The sequence below is a fragment of the Heloderma suspectum genome, chromosome 3 (assembly GCF_057233095.1).
Source record: "Heloderma suspectum isolate Gila_16-S chromosome 3, 16-S_ref, whole genome shotgun sequence".
In the NCBI taxonomy this organism is placed as follows: Eukaryota; Metazoa; Chordata; class Lepidosauria; order Squamata; family Helodermatidae; genus Heloderma; species Heloderma suspectum.
This window is the reverse complement of record NC_139460.1, coordinates 238,493,692-238,515,853: the sequence shown is the minus strand read 5'-3', so window position 1 is coordinate 238,515,853 and position 22,162 is coordinate 238,493,692. Positions and strand designations below refer to the sequence as shown.

General features: G+C 41.5%; 1 protein-coding gene across 6 annotated transcripts in view; it reads left to right on the top strand.

Annotated features, from left to right (window-relative positions):
• LHPP (phospholysine phosphohistidine inorganic pyrophosphate phosphatase) overlaps positions 1-22,162 on the top strand; it is a 265,744-nt gene that overhangs the window by 100,211 nt on the left and 143,371 nt on the right. The window contains exon 7 of one of the 6 annotated variants that reach the window (XM_084841526.1): positions 12,884-12,937. The exons of the other annotated variants lie outside the window; for them this stretch is intronic. Within the exon in view, the coding sequence (XP_084697652.1) occupies positions 12,884-12,926 (43 nt within the window). The 3' untranslated portion in view covers positions 12,927-12,937. Of the gene's footprint in view, positions 1-12,883; positions 12,938-22,162 lie in introns of those variants that run through there. 6 annotated transcript variants of the gene reach the window in all.

The window sequence follows — 22,162 nt, the reverse complement described above, 5'->3', positions numbered from 1 at the left end:
CACCTCTTTGACCAAATGTAAACAAATAATATTCACTTCATAAGTCACAAAGTGGACTATAATTGGCTGATCATGAAAGCAATTCTTTTGACCTTTCTTGAATTGAGAGGGATTGTAATTATTAATGCCTGCATATGGTAGTCTAGTTTCATGGCATGAATGGGTCAGTCATAATGGCAGATATCCAATGCCATCAAGCACTGTTGTTGTTTTTTCTGCATTCAGGGAACATTTCCCACATTGACTTGTCTACTGAACAACCCCTGAATGTCTACCAGGGCACCCCCAAACATGGGAGTGGGTTCTGGGGTATGTTCTAGACTGGCCAGATGTTCAGGCTTGTAGGATCAATGTCCTTTATTTTTTACTATAATCTCAAGATCCACCAAACAGAGCCTGGTACAAAAGACATACACTTAGAATTAAAGAATTCTGAGCCCGGTAATTTGTTTTGAGCACCAGAATTGAATGCAGCTTATGGTCTTTCCACACAAAAATCCACTTGTGGTTACCCCCAGCATTCTTCATTTCAGCAATATAATGTAGGCAGGATTTGGGGAGGCAGGAGTTATTTTGTTGATAAACAACTGAGAGCCTAAAATCTCTACCAATCTAATACAAATCACCCTTGGATCTATGGGTAGATCTGCCCACCCATGTTCTAGTGTGCATGTTCCAGTTCATGTGGGATTATGCTCTCCTGCATCTGCACATTTTGGGGCAGACATGTAGTAGTAGGCAAGCTGTCTTTTGGGGAAGCTTGTCTGCTATTACTGATCTTCTCGGGGTCAAAGTAGATATACCTGGGGCAAAACCACGCATTGAAATCGAGGCCTGCAACTGAATATGGAAGCAGGGGAATCATTTATATCGCAGCACAGGCAGTGAGAGGAGTGCTCTTTACCCCATAACCACTGTGCCCAGCTGTGTGTTTTCCTGGTGGGGTTCTGAAAGACCAGAAGTAACCCTCCCTTGAAGATGAATGGCTGGGCACATATGTTTTTGGGCAAAAAGCATAGTGGTGTGAGGAGGGTTCAGCTACCCACTCCTGCCTGGCCATGCTAGGCTTTTAATCACCACCCTAGCTCCCAGGGCCAGCCCTACCATTAGACAAAGAGAGGCAGCTGTCTCAGGTAGCAGATGCTGGGAGTTGGAGAGCAGTGGCAAGGTCTTGGAGGACAGAGTTCTGTGTGCAGTGTGGCTTTCCCTGTGCCCCTAAGCTAGCCTGCTGCCCTCAGGTGTAGCGATCTGTCCTGTCACCAGTACTGAAGTAAGATTCAATTTCAGGGGAGGGCTGCACCATCTTGTCCTTTGCCAGCAAAATGTCTTGGGCTGGCCCTGCTAGGCCCCATTTTATATGGATTTTGTGGCAGACCTGATTTTTAACAATCAAGTCTGATGCTGTCAAATCAAGAGCCAAACTACATGTTCCGCTAATCGAGTAGGGTGTAGCTGAAGGTTATGTTCATAGATATAAATCTATATCTGTGTGTATCTAGTGTGTAGATATAAATATCTATACACTAGATATTTACTCTAGTGTAAGTGTATGTGGCCCCAATTCAGATTGGGACCACTGTGTACTGGGAGGAGAGAATTAAACTTCCTCCCCCGCCAGTTTTTTCTTGAAATCCCCATCATGGGGAGGGGGTAAAAAAAAGAAAAAAAAGTCTCCAATGGTGTCAATGGAAGCTTTTTGAATTTTTTCCTTAACATTCCCCCCCGCCCCCATGGAGAGGGAATTTTGGGTAACATAATGGTGTGGGAGCTTTAATCCTCCTCTCCTGGTGCATTTTAGTCCCAATCCGAATCGGGCCTACCTGTGCTTATGCTAGAGTAAATTATGCTAGTTTGACTCTCACCAAGGATTCCCTGGACTTCATCACATGGAGCTTTTATCCTGTGATTGAAATTGCTCCTTCATGGAAGTTTGCGGGCTCTTTACATGATGCTGAGACCCTCCTGCACTAAATGCCTTTTGTTCCGTTTTTAAATAGATCGCAGATAATGAGCTATCAAATTACCCTGTTGTGTTCCACTTCAGTTTCCTCTGTGAAATGAGGAAAAGCGGCAAGAAGAGGAGTGAGTTCAATGAAAGATAATGGAAGACTCAGATACGGGGAGAAGGAGGGGGAAGGGGATGGGGGAAAAGGAAGCGGGTGGAAAAGAGAGTTGTTTTGATCCTGCATTTAAAACGGAAGCAGAAAGCTCCATTTTAAATGCAGGATTTTAGGCTGGTGTAGAAATGCCCCCTGATAAGCTTCCAAAGGTTCCCAGGGGTCCCTCAGAGTATCATTTGAAAACTGCTGCCATAGAAGAATGGATTAGACTGTTCTTGCTACATGGTTCAGCAGACTGGCTATTCTCAGAAGTTTTTGAATAATCACAAATGAGCCTGAGGTCAATATTGGAACTAAGCAAAGCCCCAGCATTTTAGTTATTGGGGATTCGCTTGATGTTTTCCTAGCAAATGCTTGATGTGGGCTTTTTCTGCATTAGCATAACCACATGAATCTTGCTTTTACCACAGAAGAGTTCTGGCTTTATTTCAGTGTTTATTGCTCTCTGTCTTTTATTACAGTATCATAGCGTGAGTAGTTGTGTGAAAGGTGGGGAAGTAAACCTTAGCAGATAAAATAAATCCACCTTTTAATACAGCAGCTCATGGCAGCTCAGCCATAGGTCGGCTGCACTATCACAGGCTCCCAGGTTCATGGAGCATTAGCAGAGCTGACAGAAATGAATAAAGTTTCCACCACAGAGATGAGTTGGGCTTTATTCCTCTGGACACAGCTTGTTATTTCTCCTGTTTTGGTTAAAAAACAAAACAAAAAGTAGTTCCTATAGCCTATTTCTTTGGCTTTTTGATTCACATAATTTAAAAAGCTTGTCAATTATACTTTTTCATGGAACAAGAAATTACCTTTTCTGACCCATCTAAGCCAGGTCCTGGCATTCTTGGCATGAATAAATAGCCTTTTGTTCATTAATCTCCCAGACTTACATTTCATGGAAGAATTCTTGTTTTTGTTTTAACAGAAACACCATGCTACATAATATATTTATTATTTCCAAATTCATCTCCTACTTTTCAACACTATCACCGAGGTACTTGGAATTTATCTTTTTTCTCTCACAACAAAATGTCAAATATATGAATTTCAGCTATGATATTCCTTCCTTCCTTCCTCCAGGATTCAATTGCTGTATTTAACTATTGGTTTTCAGGATGAGCTAAGTTGCTATTTTACTTCACTAGTAAGATGTTGTAAGGCGAGGAGCCCCAGTGGTGGCTTTCTCGGAAATGCTACCTGTTCCATGCGCAGGGCCAGCTAGACAGCTGAAGCTGAGAAGTCTCAATGCGTGGATGAGATGGTGGTGCCGGGAGGAGAGATTCAGATTTGTTAGGAACTGGGGAATGTTTTGGGACAACCTCCACTTGTACAAGAGGGACGGGCTCCACTTGAACCAAAATGGAACCAGACTGCTGGTGCTAAACATAAAAAGGATGGCTTTTTATATTAAAAAGCTATTAAAAGCAGCTTTTAAGCTAAACCCTGGTAGAAAGCTGACAGGAGCTGGGAAGCATCCAGTTCAGGTTAAATCATCCCAAAGGGATGAAGATGAAAATGTTTTTGATTGCCCAAATGTAGAAGGGGAGGAAATAGGCCAGGAGCACATGGTAGAACATAATAGCCAATCAAAGGGGCCACCATCCCATAGCAAAAGATGCACACGCCAGAGGCATCTGGGGAAGGATACTGTGTATAGGTGTTTCTGTACAAATGCTAGAAGCCTCCGCGCCAAAATGGGAGAGTTTGAGTGCTTGATTTTAAAGGAAAACCTGGATATAGTGGGCATCACAGAAACCTGGTGGAGTGGAGAGAACCTGTGGGATATGGTCATCTCTGCATATGAACTCTATAGGAAAGACAGGGAAGGGCATACTGGGCAAACTTAGCAGTCATGGAATAAGAGGACAGGTCCTCTTATGGATCAGTAACTGGTTAAAGAACAGAAAGCAGAGAGTAGGAATAAATGGTCAATTCTCCCAATGGAAGGAAGTAAATCGTGGGGTCCCACAGGAATCTGTATTGGGACCAGTGCTTTTCAGCCTATTAATAAGTGATCTGGAATTAGGAGTGAGCAGAGAAGTGGCCAAGTTTGTAGATGATACCAAATTATTTAGGGTGGTTAAGACAAAAAGGGATTGTGAAGAGCTCCAAAAGGACCTCTCCAAACTGGGAGAATGGGCATCTAAATGGCAAATGTGGTTCTACGTAAGCAAGTGTAAAGTGATGCATGTTGGGGCAAAAAATCCCAACTTCAAGTATAGCCTGATGGGATCTGAGCTAGCGGTGACTGACCAGGAAAGAGATCCTGGGGTTGTGGTGGACAGCTCAATGAAGATGTCAACCCAGTGTGCAGCCGCTGTAAAAAAGACAAACTCCATGTTAGGCATAATTAGAAAAGTGATTGAGAATAAAACTGCCAACATTGTACTGCCCCTATACAAATCTATGGTGCGACCACACTTGGAATACTGTGTCCAGTTCTGGTCACCACACCTAAAAAAAGATCTTGTAGAGCTGGAAAAGGTGCAGAAAAGGGCAACTAAAATGATCAAGGGGCTGGAGCATCTCCCCTATGAGAGAAGGTTACAACAACTGGGATTGTTTAGCCTGGAAAAAAGGAGGGTAAGGGGGGACATGATAGAGGTGTACAAAATTATGCATGGTGTGGAGAATGTGGATAGGGAGACATTTTTCTCCCTCTCTCAAAATACTAGAACCCAGGGTCATCCTATGAAGCTGATTGGTGGGAGATTCAGGACAGATAAAAGGAAGTATTTCTTCACACAGCACATAGTTAAACTATGGAATTCAGTACCATAGGAAGTAGTGATGGCCACCAGTTTGGACAGCTTTAAAAGGGGGTTAGACAAATTCCTGGAGGAAAAGGCTATCAATGGCTATACCTCCAGTACCAGAGGCAGTGAGCCTATGTACACCAGTTGCTGGGGAACATGGGTGCGAGGGTGCTGTTGTGCTCATGCCCTGCTTGTAGGTTCCTGGTCACTGGTTGGCCACTGTGTGATCAGAATGCTGGACTAGATGGACCCTTGGTCTGATCTAGCATGGCTCTTCTTATGTTCTTACGTAAGGGTGCCATATAACAACAGGAAAATTAAGAGAAGAATTGAGGTGACTACAAGGTGGTGAATTGATCTTTAATCTTGTAAAGTAAGTTTCTTGCTTTGCTATGGGTTAAAATGGTTGATAGTTCAAAGAAAATAGTGAAGGAGGTCAGATTCTGCATTAATACTGTGCATGGGAAAGCTATATACATCTGGAAGCTTGAAGAACCAGAATTGCACCACGTGCCATCTGATTCCTGTCACCCAGTCTTTCCATGAAAAATGAAACCTTGATTTCAGATGGTTTACCACCTTCTGTTGGACAAAAAATCTGTCAGTGCACCACTGAGAAATAGAATAGTCTCATCCTCAGATCCATTGTACATGTATGCATGTTTTGTGGATAGAAAGGAGTGGCACCAGTGAAATAAAATTCTTCTTCTGGGTGAGGATTTACCTGCCACCTGTGTTTTACAACGTTTAAATAAATTAATAAATGATGGGAGGAGAAAGGCAATGTGTGCATGCCAAGCTGATAACCTGGCTCTTTGCCAGAAATACGTCTAATGTAATCTACTCACGTACACTAGATTTTGCTCAGTGTTGCCATAGATGAGAGTCATTCTTTTCCTGGAAATATATGATGACTAAACTAAAACCTAGATCCTCTGAAGTGGTAACTCCTAGATCATAGGTAACCCAGCCCCTATATAAGTTTAGCCATAGCGCTTGGATTTAATTTTATTTAGTCCTTTTGAAGGCAATGAAGCGGAATAAGCTTAAATCCAACAATCCTGAACAATTATATGGATCGAGGAGGAAGCCCAAATCTGTCATTGTGTTTTTTCTTGTCCAATTGCAGCACTTTTTGGAAATGTTGTAAGACCAGTTTGGGCTGGCCTTCTGACCTCTGGGTTAAATTGGGGAAATGTAATCAAATTAGAGTATTATACTGGATATTTTCTCTCTGTTATATTGTGATGTCCTGAATTGATTGTTTGAACTGATTGTTTGAATTGAATTAGAATCTTACTCTCTTTTACAGGTATTTGTTGTTACTTAGCCCAAGCTTTTGGGCTGGGCTGGGCTATATATTTTCTTTTAAGTGATAGCATTGACATAAGACAATGGAAGTTGCATCTATGTTGTGTAGGGAATATTGTTGCTTGTCTGGTCTTGGGATAGTATTTATAATGCCAAGGAAACCTACTGGAAACCCTGGCATGGGAAATACTAGCACTCACTATGTGAGGGCACAAAACAGAATACTCATTGTGCAAAAGTACTGTGGTTAGATTGCCTGGCTGCTTTATCATGGTAAAAGTACTGTGAAAATTAGGCTTCAGAATATCTGGAGCAAAAGGCCATTTCCCATCTGGAACACATTGCATACATCATGGTTAGGCAAGCTGCTGAGAAAGCAGAATGCTTCATTTGTAATTGTTATGAACTATTGAACAGACCGACTGTATGCTAAGTATTCGGCATCAAGAAAAAAGAAATCCATTAATTGCAGAGTTATTGTAAACCTAAGACAATTTAAATGGCCAAAAGCAAGAAAACAACAAATGGAACTATTCCTACCCTCACTGATCAGCGGTGTAGCTGGTATAAGGCAGCCTTTCCTCAACCCGGCACCTTCCAGAAGTCCACAACATGGCTGGTATAATAAGAGGACTCAAGTTCTCTGTTTCCGACCTCCAATACCATTCATTTGTTAGACACCAGTTTTAATAATCAAGGTTAGATATCTTGGAATAGGAGTTGTTTTTAGTCTTCACATCATTACTTTCCCCCAGATTTATAACCTGTTTATTTGTAAGCCCTAGGTTTGCTTGTATCACTCTGTTTGAGGACTAGGGAGGTGGAGCTTAGCCATCTAAATTCTTTACATTTATCCACAGAATCTGTAGACTTTTCCAAGCATTTTCTTTGTCAATAATCAAAGGGATCACGGGGAATGAATTGGGGTAGTACAGTGAAGAAAATAAGATAGTGTAAAACCAAATTGGCCAGTGAAGTAATGGCTGTGTCTAAGCAATTGGAAAGACAAGAAACTCTGAGTCTGGGACTTGTAGTGGGACAATTAAGAAAAATTAACCTTGTTAGAATGCATGCATACTGCTTAGGCCTGACAGTGGGTCCTGCTTCTGGGCTTCCTATAGGCATCTGGATGGCCACTGTGGCTACAGAATGCTGGACTTGATAGGCCTTTGGTCTGATCCAGCACAATGAGCAGTGCAATCTTTAACATGAAGGAATGTGAAGAAATCACTTTCAAGTGCAAATGCCAAAGAACATTTGGGAGCACCCTTTTTTCCCACTTTCGGCGCAAAAATGTCTCATGCCAACACTGTATGGAACAGTGTTACAGTTAATGTCAGAACACCATCCCTCTTCTGGTCCCTTGCCTCTATGCAGGTTGCCTAAAGGGAGCAGAGCTATCTGTTCTTGTTCAAAGGAAGAAAAAAAAAATCACACACGAACTTACAAACCCAGGTGAGATATTGATGAAAATGGACCTGTTTGTCATCATCCTTCTAGCTGCATTTGGGAACACCAGCTGACACTGATTCCCAGTTCCCACCATATGTCAGGGTTGGAATGGAACCCATAGAGCCTTAAAGCAGTTCTGATTCTGAGGAAGAGATAGAAACCGTGGGAGAGGAAACCGCGCGCTGTTCAGAGGCTCCACAGGAGGAAGAGCCCCTCCCTGATCACATTCCTGTGAGTGGTAGCGACCCTGGCAGGCAGGGGGAGGGACAACTGGAGCTTCGGGATGCTAGGCGCCGGTGTAGGGACAAGCGGGAGATGGAGGGCACCGAGAGGAGGCGCTCAGCCTGCTTGGCGTGACGTCAACAGCCGCACCCCGATGCCCCATGGGAAAGGGGTGGACTTTTGCCTCCTAGCCCTTAAATTCAGAGGCTTCTTGCCTTTACCTCCAAACGGAGATCAACTGATTCACTAAGGTTAGAACCCCAAGTAGGCAGCTCTCTTAAGTTTCCTTCATTAGGCTCCTGCAATTAGCATCTGTAAGCGTCATTAGGTTGAATGGAAATAAAGCCTTGGAAAAGAGCCCTATCGTCTCTGTGTTGATTCTGGCTACTTGAGGATTTCAGAAGGCAGCAAAGGCGCTCGAGACACCATGATGGAATAGTGATGGAAACCTGATGGAATAGCGGTGGAGGAAGATCAGTCTGTTTGCTTACACTTTTCGCTGCCACTGAGAAGACAAGTGCAAAGATCAGTTCCCCAATTGCATTGGAGATCATCATGCCAAGCTACATATGGGACTTTCTCTGTCCTCCTTCTGTTTTACTAGAGCCATGGGCAAAAGCACATATTCTAACATGGCAGCACCCCATCCCAGGTTTTTTTGCAGGCTACATAGAAAGCTTGGATTTGCCACTTAAGTACTAGTCAGGGACAACTGCTACTTGATCCAGGTTCAGCAGACAAGTTCAAAACTACAAGCCTTGTCTGGCAGCAGTTTCCTGTGTTTCTTCTCAATGAGAGAAAGAGAGAGAGAGAGAGTGAGTTAATTTTAGCAGGATAAAGAATTGCTTGTACTTCTTCCAGTATGGGAATATTTTTCTCATAGCATGAAAGAACAAACAAACAAACCTGAAAACAATTGAGTACAGAGCCACAGTGCCGTTGCAATTTTAGTTAAAGGAAGAACCCCCTGGTTATGGTAAATGATCTAGAGGTTCGTTTTTTGCTTTGGGTTCTACTACTTTTAATTTACTTGGAATTTACAAAGTCTGTAGTTGTTCTGAGTTCTCTCCATCATCACTTTCATGACTGTTATTTGTACTGCTGCTTGGTATGCAAGTCCAGAGGTTTTTCAGTAGAGTGTCATAGGGTGCCAGGAACGCTCAGATGAGACAAAAGAAAGTATGGCCGTGGCCACCCTCAGTGCTTGCTCTGTTTATTTATTAATTAAAATACTTTTATACTGCTTGTTGCCAAGGGATTCACAATAAATCCCAAAGCGATTCACAATAAAATGTGTAAGAATGAAACTCAGTTCTGATGTTCTTCATTTTTGCTTATTTGTGATTAGTGAAGAGGGTCGGCTTCACACAGGTTGAAATAGCCCGTTATTTGATAGAGTAAGGGCACAGTCCTATGCATGTTTAGAAAGAGAAAAGCCCTGCAACTCCCAGCATTCTCCAGCCAGCATAGCTGACAGGGGAAATGCTGGGAGTTGTAGGACTTTTTTATGTCTAAACATGCATAAGATTGCACCCTAAAGCCTTCAAGCAGAGTCACACAACTGTCAGAGTAAGACACGTTGCGTATGTCTGAGTGAAGCCATGCCCCCTGGCTCCCCTAGGCCAGCACCTGTTATGGTGTGGCTTCTCTTCCCACATAAACTCAGTATATTAGTGCTGGGCATTAAAATCATACCTATCCACAAGGGAACCATAAGTCAGAATGGCCTAGGTATACTAGACTGAGGCATGACAAATGTTATTATTTTAAAGAAAGGTCCTGCCGTATGTTCAGTGTCTTGTCACAGTACAAGTATTATATTGAGGATAATTTCTTTAAATATATCTGAAAGTTGCTTTGACAGTGGAGTGTAATGGAAAGTACATTGTTAGAAATTGTGAACATTTTCTTTGTGTGTAGATAGCAAAGTAATTACTCTGTATCACAGAGGATTTTGTCTCCTAACCCAGAATATTTAGGCCAAATGTGGTCTCTTGGCCCTCTGCTTTTGTGCACTAATATGGTGATTGTCAAGGGAGTTGCTGATGTCAGAGCACAGCTTGTTATATAAAAGGACAATTGAGAGGAAGCAGTAGGATGCTGTGTATGAAATGATTTAAGATCTAACCCATATTCAGCAACTAAGAGCACACATTCAGCCAGACAGATGCTTCCTGGATTAATTTGAACAACTGGACCTGATGGAAACTCAATTAAGCAGCTTTACTGTTCTGGATTCTCCAGTTTACAATACTGCATGCTGCTATTCCAATTACAACATTGTTTCCTATGTTTGCTCAATTCTTGGCTGTTGAAATAAGTGCCATGAAAATACCCTTTAATTAATTAATTAATTAATTTTTATTTATTTCATTTCTATACCGCCCAATAGCCGAAGCTCCCTGGGCGGTTCACAAAAACTAAAACCAAACAACACACAATAAAACAATTTAAAATATATAGAACATTAAAACCACAATATAACAATACAACCACAATAAAACCTAGCAGCAGTACAGGAGTTTAAAATACAGATTTAAAACAGCAAAGATAAAAATTTAGAAAGCTAAAATGCCTGGGAAAATAAAAAGGTCTTCACCTGGCGCCGAAAGGAGTACAATGTAGGCACCAGGCGAACCTCACTAGGGAGCTCATTCCAGAGCCGGAGTGCCACAACAGAACAAAACAGATTTAACATTGTGCAAGCTGAAATTGGGGGTGGGGTTATAGAAATATGGTGTAGTGATGCCGGTGCATTAAGACTAACACTGTGAAGAAGCTTAAGGTTCATAAATGTGATCTGGCAGTTTGTACTGGTGCCAGTAGTAAGGGGTTGAAGTCAAAGGAACGTGTCTGAATTCTTGGCCTTGTACAGACATTTTGTGGGTGTTTATGTGACGTTGGCTTAGGTTTCTCATTTACTAATAAGGGTGGTATCCAAAGATGCATATATTGCCTAGCAGAAGAAGGCAGAGGATGCAGAACATTAGATGCAAGCTGATGTCAGCAAAGACTTGGACAGAGGTCTAGATGGAAATGAGGAGATGTTAGAGCAGATGCAGGTGGCTTTAATTTCAGGTATGATGTCTCAAAATATCTGCTCCTTTCAGCCCAGAAGTACAAGGTGCATGAACCCACACTGGTTTCTTGATAGTCCATCCTGCTCATAGAGATGGCTAGAAAAGCACAATTCTTACAGCTGATAACCTGCTGTGAGTATTCACAGTTGCCCCAGGGAAAAAGATATATGTGAGTTATACCACCCCAATGGGAGCATGCAAAGTTGCATTATGGGCTGTAAGCACAGACAGAGGTCAGTGTATGTTGTTGTAGTATTATTATTATTATTATTATTATTATTATTATATTTTTAAAATTTTCTATCCTACATTATTTCCAAAATGAATTCAAGGTAGATAACAAATCAGAAAGTATCAAATATAATAAAACTGCATATTGTGCTCTTCATTCCTAATGAGAATAATAATAAAACCACAATACTGACATAATAGACTGACAATTATAACCATTTCTAGGGACACAAGTCAAAACTAGGGAAACATGAAAATATTCAGCCGAAGGCCTTAACCATGTTTGTGTCAGCTGCCTAAGCCAATAGAGTATTGGGGCCTGATGAGCACAAGTTGCAGGGCATTCCATAAGGTAGGTGCCACTACAGAGAAAGCCCTGCCAGCATTAGGTGTGGTCAGAGTCCAAAGTGGGTGGGCCACCCTACTTTCTCATGCATACACCATTCACAGATACACATGCTTGCTCACTCACACACTCCCTCTTGCACTTCTCAGCCCCCCACCCTCACCTGATCCAGCAGGGGCGTTGTTGTTTTTTTTAATCAAACCTCTTTGTCCAATGTGCCACAATGAAGATGAAAATTGAGGCTTCTCAGCTGACTAATGCAGATCAACTGAAGAGAGAAGACGGCCAAATTTTCATCTGCATCATGACACACTTAAAGCAGTTGTTAAGGTATCCAGGTCCAAAGTGACTTAAGACTTTAAAAGTTAGCAGTAGTGTAAGGGTTGACCAGACTGTGTAATCAGGAACAGGAATCCTCTCACAGAAAGCAGAGGAAGGAACTAGAGGATCGGCTATCCTTGACTTGATCCTAACCAGCAGAGATGACTTAGTGGATAAAGTAGCAGTTACGGGAACTCTAGGGGAAAGTGACCATGTTATACTTGAGTTCTTGGTTCTAAAGGAAGCAAAAGCCGAGTGTAGCCAAACACGTACCCTGAATTTTAGGAAAGCCAATTTTAATAAACTCAGAACAATGATCAATAAGGGCCCATGGCAAGAGACTCTAACGAGAAAAGGAGTCCAAGATGGGTGGGAGTTTTTAAAAAAGGAAATTCTCAAGGCACAATTACAAACAATTCCAACAAGAAGAAGAAACGGGGGAAGACAACAGAAGAAGCCAATGTGGCTTCACAAAAAGCTTAGAGATTACCTGAAAACACAAAAGGACACATATAGGAAGTGGAAGGAAGGCCAGGCAACAAAGGAAGAGTACAGGCAGGTAGCACAGAATTGCAGGGATGGCATCAGGAAGGCTAAAGCTGAGAACGAGCTGAGGTTAGCGAGGGATGCTAAAAGCAACAAAAAGGCTATCTTCAGCTACATGCATAATAAAAGACAGAGGAAAGAAATGGTGGTTCAACTACTAAATAAGGATGGCAAAATGATAACAGATAACAAGGAAAAGGCAGAAGTGCTCAATTCCTACTTTGTCTCAGTCTTCTCAGGGTCTATGACCCCCTTGGCAAAGGCGAAGTACAGGCTGAAGGGGTAGGATTGCAGCTTGAGATCGATAGGCATATGGTCAAGGAACATCTCATTACTTGGACTGAGTTCAAATCTCCAGGGCCAGATAAACCACATCCTAGAATAATAAAGGAACTGGCAGAAGAACTCTCAGAACCACTGTCTATTATCTTTGAGAAATCATGGAGGACGGGTGAAGTGCCAGATGATTGGAGGAGGGCTAATGTTGTCCCTATCTTCAAAAAGGGTAAAAAGGAGGAACCTGGGAACTACAGACCAGTCCGTCTGATATCAGTCCCTGGGAAAATTCTGGAGCAGATCATAAAGCAATCCATCTGTAAGCACCTTGAAAACAATGCAGTGATTACTCAAATCCAACATGGATTTATCAAGAACAAGTCCTGCCAGACGAAACTGACCTCATTTTTTGATCAGGTAACCTCCCTTGTGGACTGTGGGAATGCTGTGGACATAATATACCTTGACTTCAGCAAAGCTTTCGACAAAGTGCCCCATGATATCCTGATGAGCAAGCTAGCTCAAAGTGGGCTAGATGAAACAATGATCACGTAGATCCACAGTTGGCTACAGGATTGGACTCAAAGAGCACTTATCAATGGGATCTTCTCAAACTGGGGAGAGGTAATGAGTGGGGAACCACAGGGCTCAGTCCTGGGCCCAGTGCTGTTCAACATTTTTATTAATGACTTGGAGGAGGAGGTGCAGGGAATGCTTATCAGATTTGCAGATGACACAAAATTGGGTGGGATAGCTAATACCTTGGAAGACAGAAACAAAATATCAACAAGATCTTGATAGGCTGGAGTGCTGGGAGAAAACAACAGAATGACATTTAACAGGCATAAATGCCAAGTTCTGCACCTAGGAAAAAGAAACCAAATGCACAGTTACAAGATGGGCGATACTTGGCTCAACAAGACTACAAGCGAGAAGAATCTTGGAATTGTTGTAGATCACAAGCTGAATATGAGCTAACAATGTGATGTGGCTGCAAAAAAGGCAAATGCTGTTTTGGGCTGCAGCAATAGAAGTATAGCTTCCAAATCTCATGAAGTACTAGTTTCCCTCTACTCAGCACTGGTTAGGCTTCATCTTGAGTACTGTGTCCCATTCTGGGCATCACACTTTAAGAAGGATGCAGACAAACTGGAGAGGGTTCTGAGGAGGGCAACGGAGATGATCAGGGGACTGGAAACAAAGCCCTGTGAAGAGAGACTGAAAGAACTGGGCATGTTTAGCCGTGAGAAGAGAAGACTGAGGGGAGATATGATAGCGCTGTTCAAGTACTTGAAAGGCTGTCACAGAGAGGAAGACCAGGATCTCTTCTCGATTATGCCAGAGTGCAGGACACGAAATAATGGGCTCAAGTTACAGGAAGCCAGATTCCGTCTGAACATCAGGAAAAACATCCTGACTGTTAGAGCAATACAACAATGGAACCAATTACCTAGGGAGGTAGTGGGCTCTCCCACACTGGAGGCATTCAAGATGAAGCTGGACAGCCATCTGTCAGGGATGCTTCGACTTAGATTCCTGCATTGAGCACGGGGTAGGACTCGATGGTCTTATAGGCCCCTTCCAACCCTACTATTCTATGATTCTATGACCACAAGTTGAAATGATAGAATTCAGTTTTATTGATTACAAGTAAAATGCATTGGTTCTCAAGGCTACATTACAATGCAAATGCTCACAAGTCTTCCATACAATACACTTGCCTGCAACCACAACAGGGGATATAATTATTGAACAACGATGGCTCACTTCACTCTTACTTGTCATCTTCAGCAAGTGGGGATGGCCAGTCCTCCAATCTTCGGGTGGAGGTTGAGGGCAAAGTATGGTTTGATGGAACAATCAGACTATCTTAGTCTCCATCATCCAGGGAGTCCTGTGTAAAAGCTTAAAAGTCACCGTGTTTTAAATCAACACAGCTGGAATTAATTGTGTTAGATAGTTGTCCCTTAACTCATTGGAAAAATGAGAATGCAATGGTAGAGCAGGACTGGGGTATAGAAAAGGCAATATGTGAAAGGGCTGAGGTTGGGTTTTCTGATACAACATTCTTTTATCAGGGTGGGAGCCTAAAAACTGATTTGCAGCCATAAGAATATGAGGTCAGACAGTTGATATTGGACTGGTCCCAGTCATTCCGCCCAAAAGGCTGAACTGGCACAAGTAGAAATTATACTTTGATATGAGGATCCCAGTCACTTAACGTTTCCGGTGGGATAGCAGTGCTAGTCTGTTGCAGCAAAAACAACAAAAAGTCTTGTGGTATCTTAAAGACTAAAACAATTATTCTAGCATAAGCTTTCATGGACACTGTCCATTTCAATAGGAAGTTAGTGATTTATTCAGGCTCTCTGTGGGTTAGGGCACTTTCAGATTGGCTGCCTTTTGGGGTACATTGTGATTTTATAAAACCAATGGGAATCCTATAGCCCTCTGTAATGATGGGATCTGCTTGAGTTAAGATCACCTGGATCTACTGTGGTAACGCATGTGTTGGTCCATGAGAAAGAAAAGGACTGAGATGTTACGTATTGGAACCAATGAGATCTAAAAGCATAGGAGGTAGCAGTTATGAAAGTAGTAAAAGGAAGATGTATTGCAGTAACAGAACTATGCAACAAAAGAGAGAGAAGGAACTAGAGCAAGGAGAGATAGATCTAAAAGGATCTGCATGAGGAGATTCAGGGCTGAGAAAAGGGAGAAAATCTCCCAAAGGTTTCTCTCCAGCTAACAAAAATGGATTGGATGTTGGCTATATCCCAAAATTGCTTACAGTGTATTCAATTAGCCCATGATCAGGGCTACTTAGAATGGGTGCCACATATCGAAGGATGGTTATCTGCAGGTTGATGGCCTGAAATGAAGCAGATATATAAGTGGTTGGGTTTGAGGCTGTCTGAATTATGCCACCGTGAGTTTAAAGAAGGTTTTTGGGAAAAGTAAAAAGAGGCATCTCACTGATTAGCCAAGGAACCAAAATGTAGCTTTAGATTCCCAATGACAACCTGAAGATATTCAGTAAAAGCCATCTTCCTACCCCTGTGCCATTGCTATTAAGTTATGATGGCACATAAACAGGTACAAATACTTCCTTTGGAACATGCTGATACTGATACCTGGCAAATAAACAGGCAAGAAAGAAATCTGGAATTTTCTTAAGTAGGTATAAAATGAACCTATTAAAATTAACTGAAAATACCCCTTTTCATTTCTGTTGATGACTTTTTCCAGAATCATGTAATTCAAATACCAGGCTGTATTGCTGTTCTTCTCTTTCATAACTGTAGCAATGTATGAGGCAGAACTGAGATGGAGGAAAGACATCAAAAGAAGAAAACAAGCATGAACGTGATGTAATATTTATTGGAAGTGTATCTTAGAAAAACTTTCAATAAAGGAACTCAGTACTGATGAATTAATTAAATCACTACCATTGAATTGAGTACTCCCCAGAAAATGTCTCTTGGTGGTCGGGTGGGAAATCCTAATAGTGCCTGTCAACAACAATTTGCAGTTGAGAAAAATTATGTTGTATACTTGAGGCAACTTATTTGTATAGCGCCACTTCTGCCAGAGTTACAGTGCAAACCTACACATATCTACTCAGACATAAATCCCATGAAGTTTAATTGGGCTTATTCCCATATAAGAAGGTATAGGGTTTTCAGTTCAGAAGCAAAAAGCCAAAATGTTACCCTCCACTGATCATTCCCTCCCATTATTCCCATTTCTTGCCTTCAGTATCCATTGTTTTTCCTTTATGGGAATATGCAAACAGTGACTGTAGTGCAGTGTGTACTGTATTTAGTTTGGATGTAGGAGATCCAGGTTCAAATTTCTGCTCAGCCATGGCGCTAATTGGCCAGCCCTGGGCATGTGTTCACTGTGTGCATAGAGTATGTTGTTTAAAATTCGTCCAGAGTTTCTAGTTTGCTGACTGGTTGGAACTCTGTAACTGGTAAATAGCAACATTAAAGACAGAGTAGTTTGCAAAATGCTACAAAGGTCTGTGGCATTTAGATGTTTCTGTAAAGAAATCTTAAGTGTGCACCTGAATTTATGGGTCACATTCTTTGAATGTGCTCTTAGGGAGAGTTTGTATATTTGCTAACCTGTTGCAATGTGTTACATGTGATTGTTTCTTTCTATAACCTAAAGTGATTTGTGCTGGACTTGGATACAAGAGATCTTAACTTCAACTCTTACTAAGCCCCAGATTGATTTGGTTGACTTGGGACAAGCCACAATATTTTGGTCTTGGTTTTGTATCTCTTAAATGGGAGTAAAGATAATGTACTTCACAGAGTGGCTGTAAGGCCAACCACAATTAAACTATAAAGTAATTTGCATACTAAAATTGTGAATAAATGATCACTACCTTATCCACACTGTGCATTTATAAAATGTGTCCTGCACTGTAATTCCTAACTATTTTGATGCAGGATATATTTTACAGGAATCACCATGTGGATTACTGTATCATTTACTGTCTCCTTCTGTCTCCTCAAGCCCTGTGTATGCATCTCTCCTTCTGTTGCAATGTTTCATGATTACAGGCCCAAATGTCCATTAGGTGGCATTATACACAAAGCATGGTTCACCAAGGAATGGGGACTTTCCAATGAAGTAGCCAGTATAGCATTTCATGAATTTGCTTTTTACAGCAGTGTTGGTGGAGCAGAAAGTCAGCACCAAAGAAAAACAGAAGTACAGGTCTTGGCTTTCTAGCCTGATTATATCCTGTGCTGTAGCTATCACAACAAAAGCAGAAGCATGTGCCAGAACAGCTAGAATTATATTCTTTTGTATCCTCTTCTACCTATAATAATTAACCCCAATATCTTTACTACAGTTTTGTTAGCAAAACTTTCCAATGGTACTAGATGAAGGGGCCATTTCCAGCAACCTCAGGGAGGGGAGAGAGAGTGAGGTGAAGCTGTTGTGGTCCCTAGTATTGTTACTAGGGTCCACTTCTCTTTCCAATCTTGTTAGGTTGTACAAGCCCCCCGCCCTTCTGCTACATAGAAGCTTTCTTCCACTACAATGGCAGAGTAGCTCCTGCTGATTTAGAGAGACAGGGTTGATGCCAACTACTGGTCCTGGGATCTCTGTGTCTACTTCTGTACTCTACTGCTGCATGACAACAATACTGCATAGGATCAGTCTCTTAGACAGCACTGACCTCTGCAGAAAATAAGCTGTCTGAAAAAGAGCTCGGTTAACGTTATTGAATTTCCTGGCCACTGAGAAGCACTGGGCACCTTCTAGGTGTTTTGAGTTGCACAGAGCAACAGGCCACATGAACTGAGAATATATCCCAGGCACCCCTCTATAATACTCATGTAAACAAGGACTCTTCAGCAGGCAAATCAATATAGGAAGAATTATCTCAGACTGGGAAATAATTGAAAGCCATTACTGTATTTTCTTGGATTTATCTGCCTCCGAGTTGGACACTGGAATGCTTCCATGCCCCCTGGGCCGCTGCAGGCCTAACTGACGGAGATGGAGCCTGTCTGTAACGCAATTCACGCTCAAGCTATGTATGTGTTGACCCTCAGGTCAAGTGTTAAAAAGAAAATGTTTCAGCAACAACAGCCTTAACAGCTAGAGACCGGCTGAGGGCTACAGCATGGGGGAGGCACTCGGCAGAATTCCTCAATGGCGGCCTTTCCCTCTTCCTCCATCAAGCTGTTTATCTTCACAGTTGGCTGCAGTGGATTTCAGCCTTAAAGCAGCAGGCCTCCAACCTGCTTCCCAGTTGCTGAATGGGGTGGAATACAGAAGCCTGGCCAGACTTAGCTTGTATTTAGAAGAGAGAGAAAAAACAATCACCACAAGATACTGGGTTGAACCTAGGCTTAGACTAGACCCATTGAAACTGCACCCATTGGTGTTTTTTTTTTAGTCAAAACCTTGTTCTGAATCAGTATCACAGAAGTTGGGGAGGATAAACTTCTGTTCGAGTTTATATTCAACAGATATTTTCAGATAGTGGTTGAAATTCTCTTCCAGTTCAGGAAAAAGTAAAATAAAGATTTGTTCTGGATTTCAGTTCAAGTTTGACTTGATTCCCTAGCAGGAATATTTTTGCATGATTTGTGTGTGAGAAGCCACAGTTCTCCTCAGTGCGCAGACAGTAATTTTGTGCGAATGATTCATTAATTTGTGCACATTCTTCATTCCAGTGCTGTGAGGCGAGGAAAGGTAATTGCATTTCTGGGACTATTTATTTTTAAAAGCCAGTGTGTCAAAGAACTGTTACTAATGTAAACATTTCCAGGGTCTTTAAGAATTTGGCAGACAGGAGCATGATGGGAAAGGGGACAGGGAGACATTGCCCCATCCCATGATTGATTTTTCACAAGATTTCCTTTCCCTCAGAAGAAGGTTGTTTAGCTGTCAGGGGTGTTCTGTGTCAGTACCGCAGCCATGGAGTGGGAAATAGTTGACTGATTTTCCAGAACAGCTGGCTATGGCAGACCAGGCTGCACAGGCATATGGGGTCTCTTTCCCCCTCAATACCTAGCAGTGGAGAAACTCTCCTGAATCATTATCTTGCTGTCGGTTCTTATAGAGCCTTGACAGAAGACTTTTTTTCTTTGGGAACTGGGTCTGTCCTGCAATAGGGACTTGAGTCCCATTCTGGCAAAATACTTAGCAGTAAGCTGCCAAGCTGAATCAAAGTACGTTATGGCTCTTTCCGTGGTATTATATATAATCTGTTTTCATGATTGTAGTGAAACCATGGCTCACAGGGCTGCACACTTTTTTATTAGGAGGTATGCTGATGTCATCTGCCACCCCCTCAGATTTCCCTGTTCCCTCAGTTTGGCTATGGGAGCTGTTGTGATGAGCACCTGTACTTGAAAATTTACTACTACATCACTGTCTGTTTTATAGAGTTTTAATTCATAAACAGACCCTAACAAATGGGAATTTTGCAACTTGTCTTCATTGAGTTTGTTACCTTAGAAGGGGTTTTACTGTGTCTGTGTATGTTTTATTGAAATCTAGTCTTGTTAAAGAAGGCTACCACCTCCTTTGAAAAAACAAACCAAAGTTCCAGACATGTGATAAAATAAAATAAAATGTGATGGGGGGAAATGTAAAATTTTCTAGTGTTGTGATTGCTGTGATTAGCAGCTTGCTTGAAGACACAGGATTCAGCCTAAACTTGCATTTATAGATAACTTTTAAAATGGCTGTAGAACACAGCAAATAAAACTATATTTTAACTATTTCAAATAGTTTAGTGACTCTGATGTTTATATGGCTGAGACTATAGTAGGACATTCAGCACCAATTTGCATTACTATATCAACCAGCATTTTTACAGCATATAGATAAAAATAGATGAATAAGTTCTCTAACATGTTTGTTCTATTTGGATGTTTGTTCAGAAGTGAGCCCACTGTGTTCAGCAGGCCTTACTCTCAGACAAGTGTGGATAGGATTACAGCCTTAAAGTTACACAAACGTATTGTTGCTAATGCTATCATTAGCAAATATTCACCCTGAATATGCCTGGTGGGAATCTTTAATATCCTCACTTGACACATAGCCAGCTATGTCTGTGTTTTGGCATAATGAAGAAAATATTATTTTAAATTATGTATCTAATATTAAAGATGTGGCATGGATAGAGTAGTGAAAAGAGCAATGCAATAGACACCACAATTTGCTCAGGCTAAAAAGAAATTAATTAATGAGGTGAATGCATTTTTTAAAAAGTTTAGATTGGAAAACAAGATTAAATAATCAGGTTGTTAAGATGATGAACAGAAAAGTCAGACCCATCAAAGATGTATATGAAAAACTGCTGTTCGTGTTTGCTGGTAAGGAAAAAAGGGAGGACCAGGCTCTCTGAATGCCTTTGGGGGCCTTTCAAAGCTCATGGGAAGTTCCCAGCATAATGGCCAGATAGGAGTTTCTGGAAGTAATTTAAAAGAGTTTCTAGATCCCGTTCTTGCCTGTCAGCTTCCTGCTGATGGGAAGCAGATTTGGTGAAAATTTAGTGGCTGTAAAGTTCATAAAGTTTATGTTGAGATGTCCTTATTGTGAGGGCCACGTCAGTAGAAAAAGCAAATACACATTTAAACTAATGGAGAAGAGGCTTGAGGACTAAATTGAGTCCAAAGTCACTCCTGTGGATCTGGTAGTTTTCAATTTGCTGTGAGTACCTGATGTGAAATCCACAGCAATTTGGTTGTGGCATAAGAGAAAGATGGAAAGATAGCAATAAAGCTAGAGAGATTCTGGAAGCAAGATGTGTAGCACAATTCTGCGTGTTTTTACTTGGATATAAGTCCCACTGTGTTCACCTGGGCTTAGTCCTTAGTAAGTGTGTTTAGGATTGCAGCCTTCATGTTTGAATACTGTTGAGTATTATATCATAGGTGCATAGGAATCCGATTTATACTGAGTCAGACCGTTGGCCCATCTAGCTCAGTATCGTCTGCACTGACTGACAGCAGTTCTCCAGGGTTTCAAGCAGGATTCTTTCCTAACCCTACCCGGAATTGCTGGAGATTGAACCTGGGACTTTTTGCATGCAAAGCCTGTGTTCTGCCACTGAATTACGGCCCCTAAAGGCCTGCTTTAATTTATCTGATGTAGCCTGGGATATAAATACCACTAACAATAGTAGTGCACAGCTATTCCTATGAAAGAATAGCTTTTGTTCTGGCAAATAGTGAGCATACAATGGGGGGGGGATGGGAGTTGAAAATTAATGAATACATATGATTTAATTAATTGAAATGTTCTAGAAAAGGATGCTGGGAGGGAAAGGGTCTTGTTGGTAGTGGCCCTAATTTTATGGCACTCTGTTCCTATTGAAGTATGTCAGATCCTATCTTTGTAGGACTTTAAGTGGGCCCCAAAGATACATTTATCTACTTTCGTTTTCCCTTAAAATTATTTTGCTGAGTTTTGTATGTGTGATATGGTTTTAGCTGTAATTTATCTGCTTTTATTGTTTTACTGGGATGTATATTCTTCATTTAGTGTTTATTGCTGGTAAAACAAATTAGAGGAAATTTGTTTTACCAGCTTATGCTATTGGCATTGCACTAGAGGTCAGTTGCTTAAGCGCAGCAGCCCTGTTGGATACTGCCCCTAGTTAGATTTTAATTCATTTTAGTGGATAGGATTAGCAGTATTTCATTGGTAAAATTCTCTGTTCCAATTTAGAAGCTGTTCCAGGAATGTTTATTTGCAAAGCAATACCATACACTCTTGCCGTGCCTGAGGATCACCCCCCCCCCCGCTGCCCCAGTATCTTCTGGGACAAAACCTTCTTGCCTTGCTGTCACAAGCAGTCCTATTATAATAAATGCTCATGAGTAAGACAGGCTGGGTTTGGCTCTTCATGCATTTAAGAATGAATAAATAAATAATCTTTCTTGGCCTGTGCAATTCACCATTTATAGTAATGCAGCAAGCCCTTATAGTTTGATTTTCCTAAAGTGACTGCCATCTGGGAGA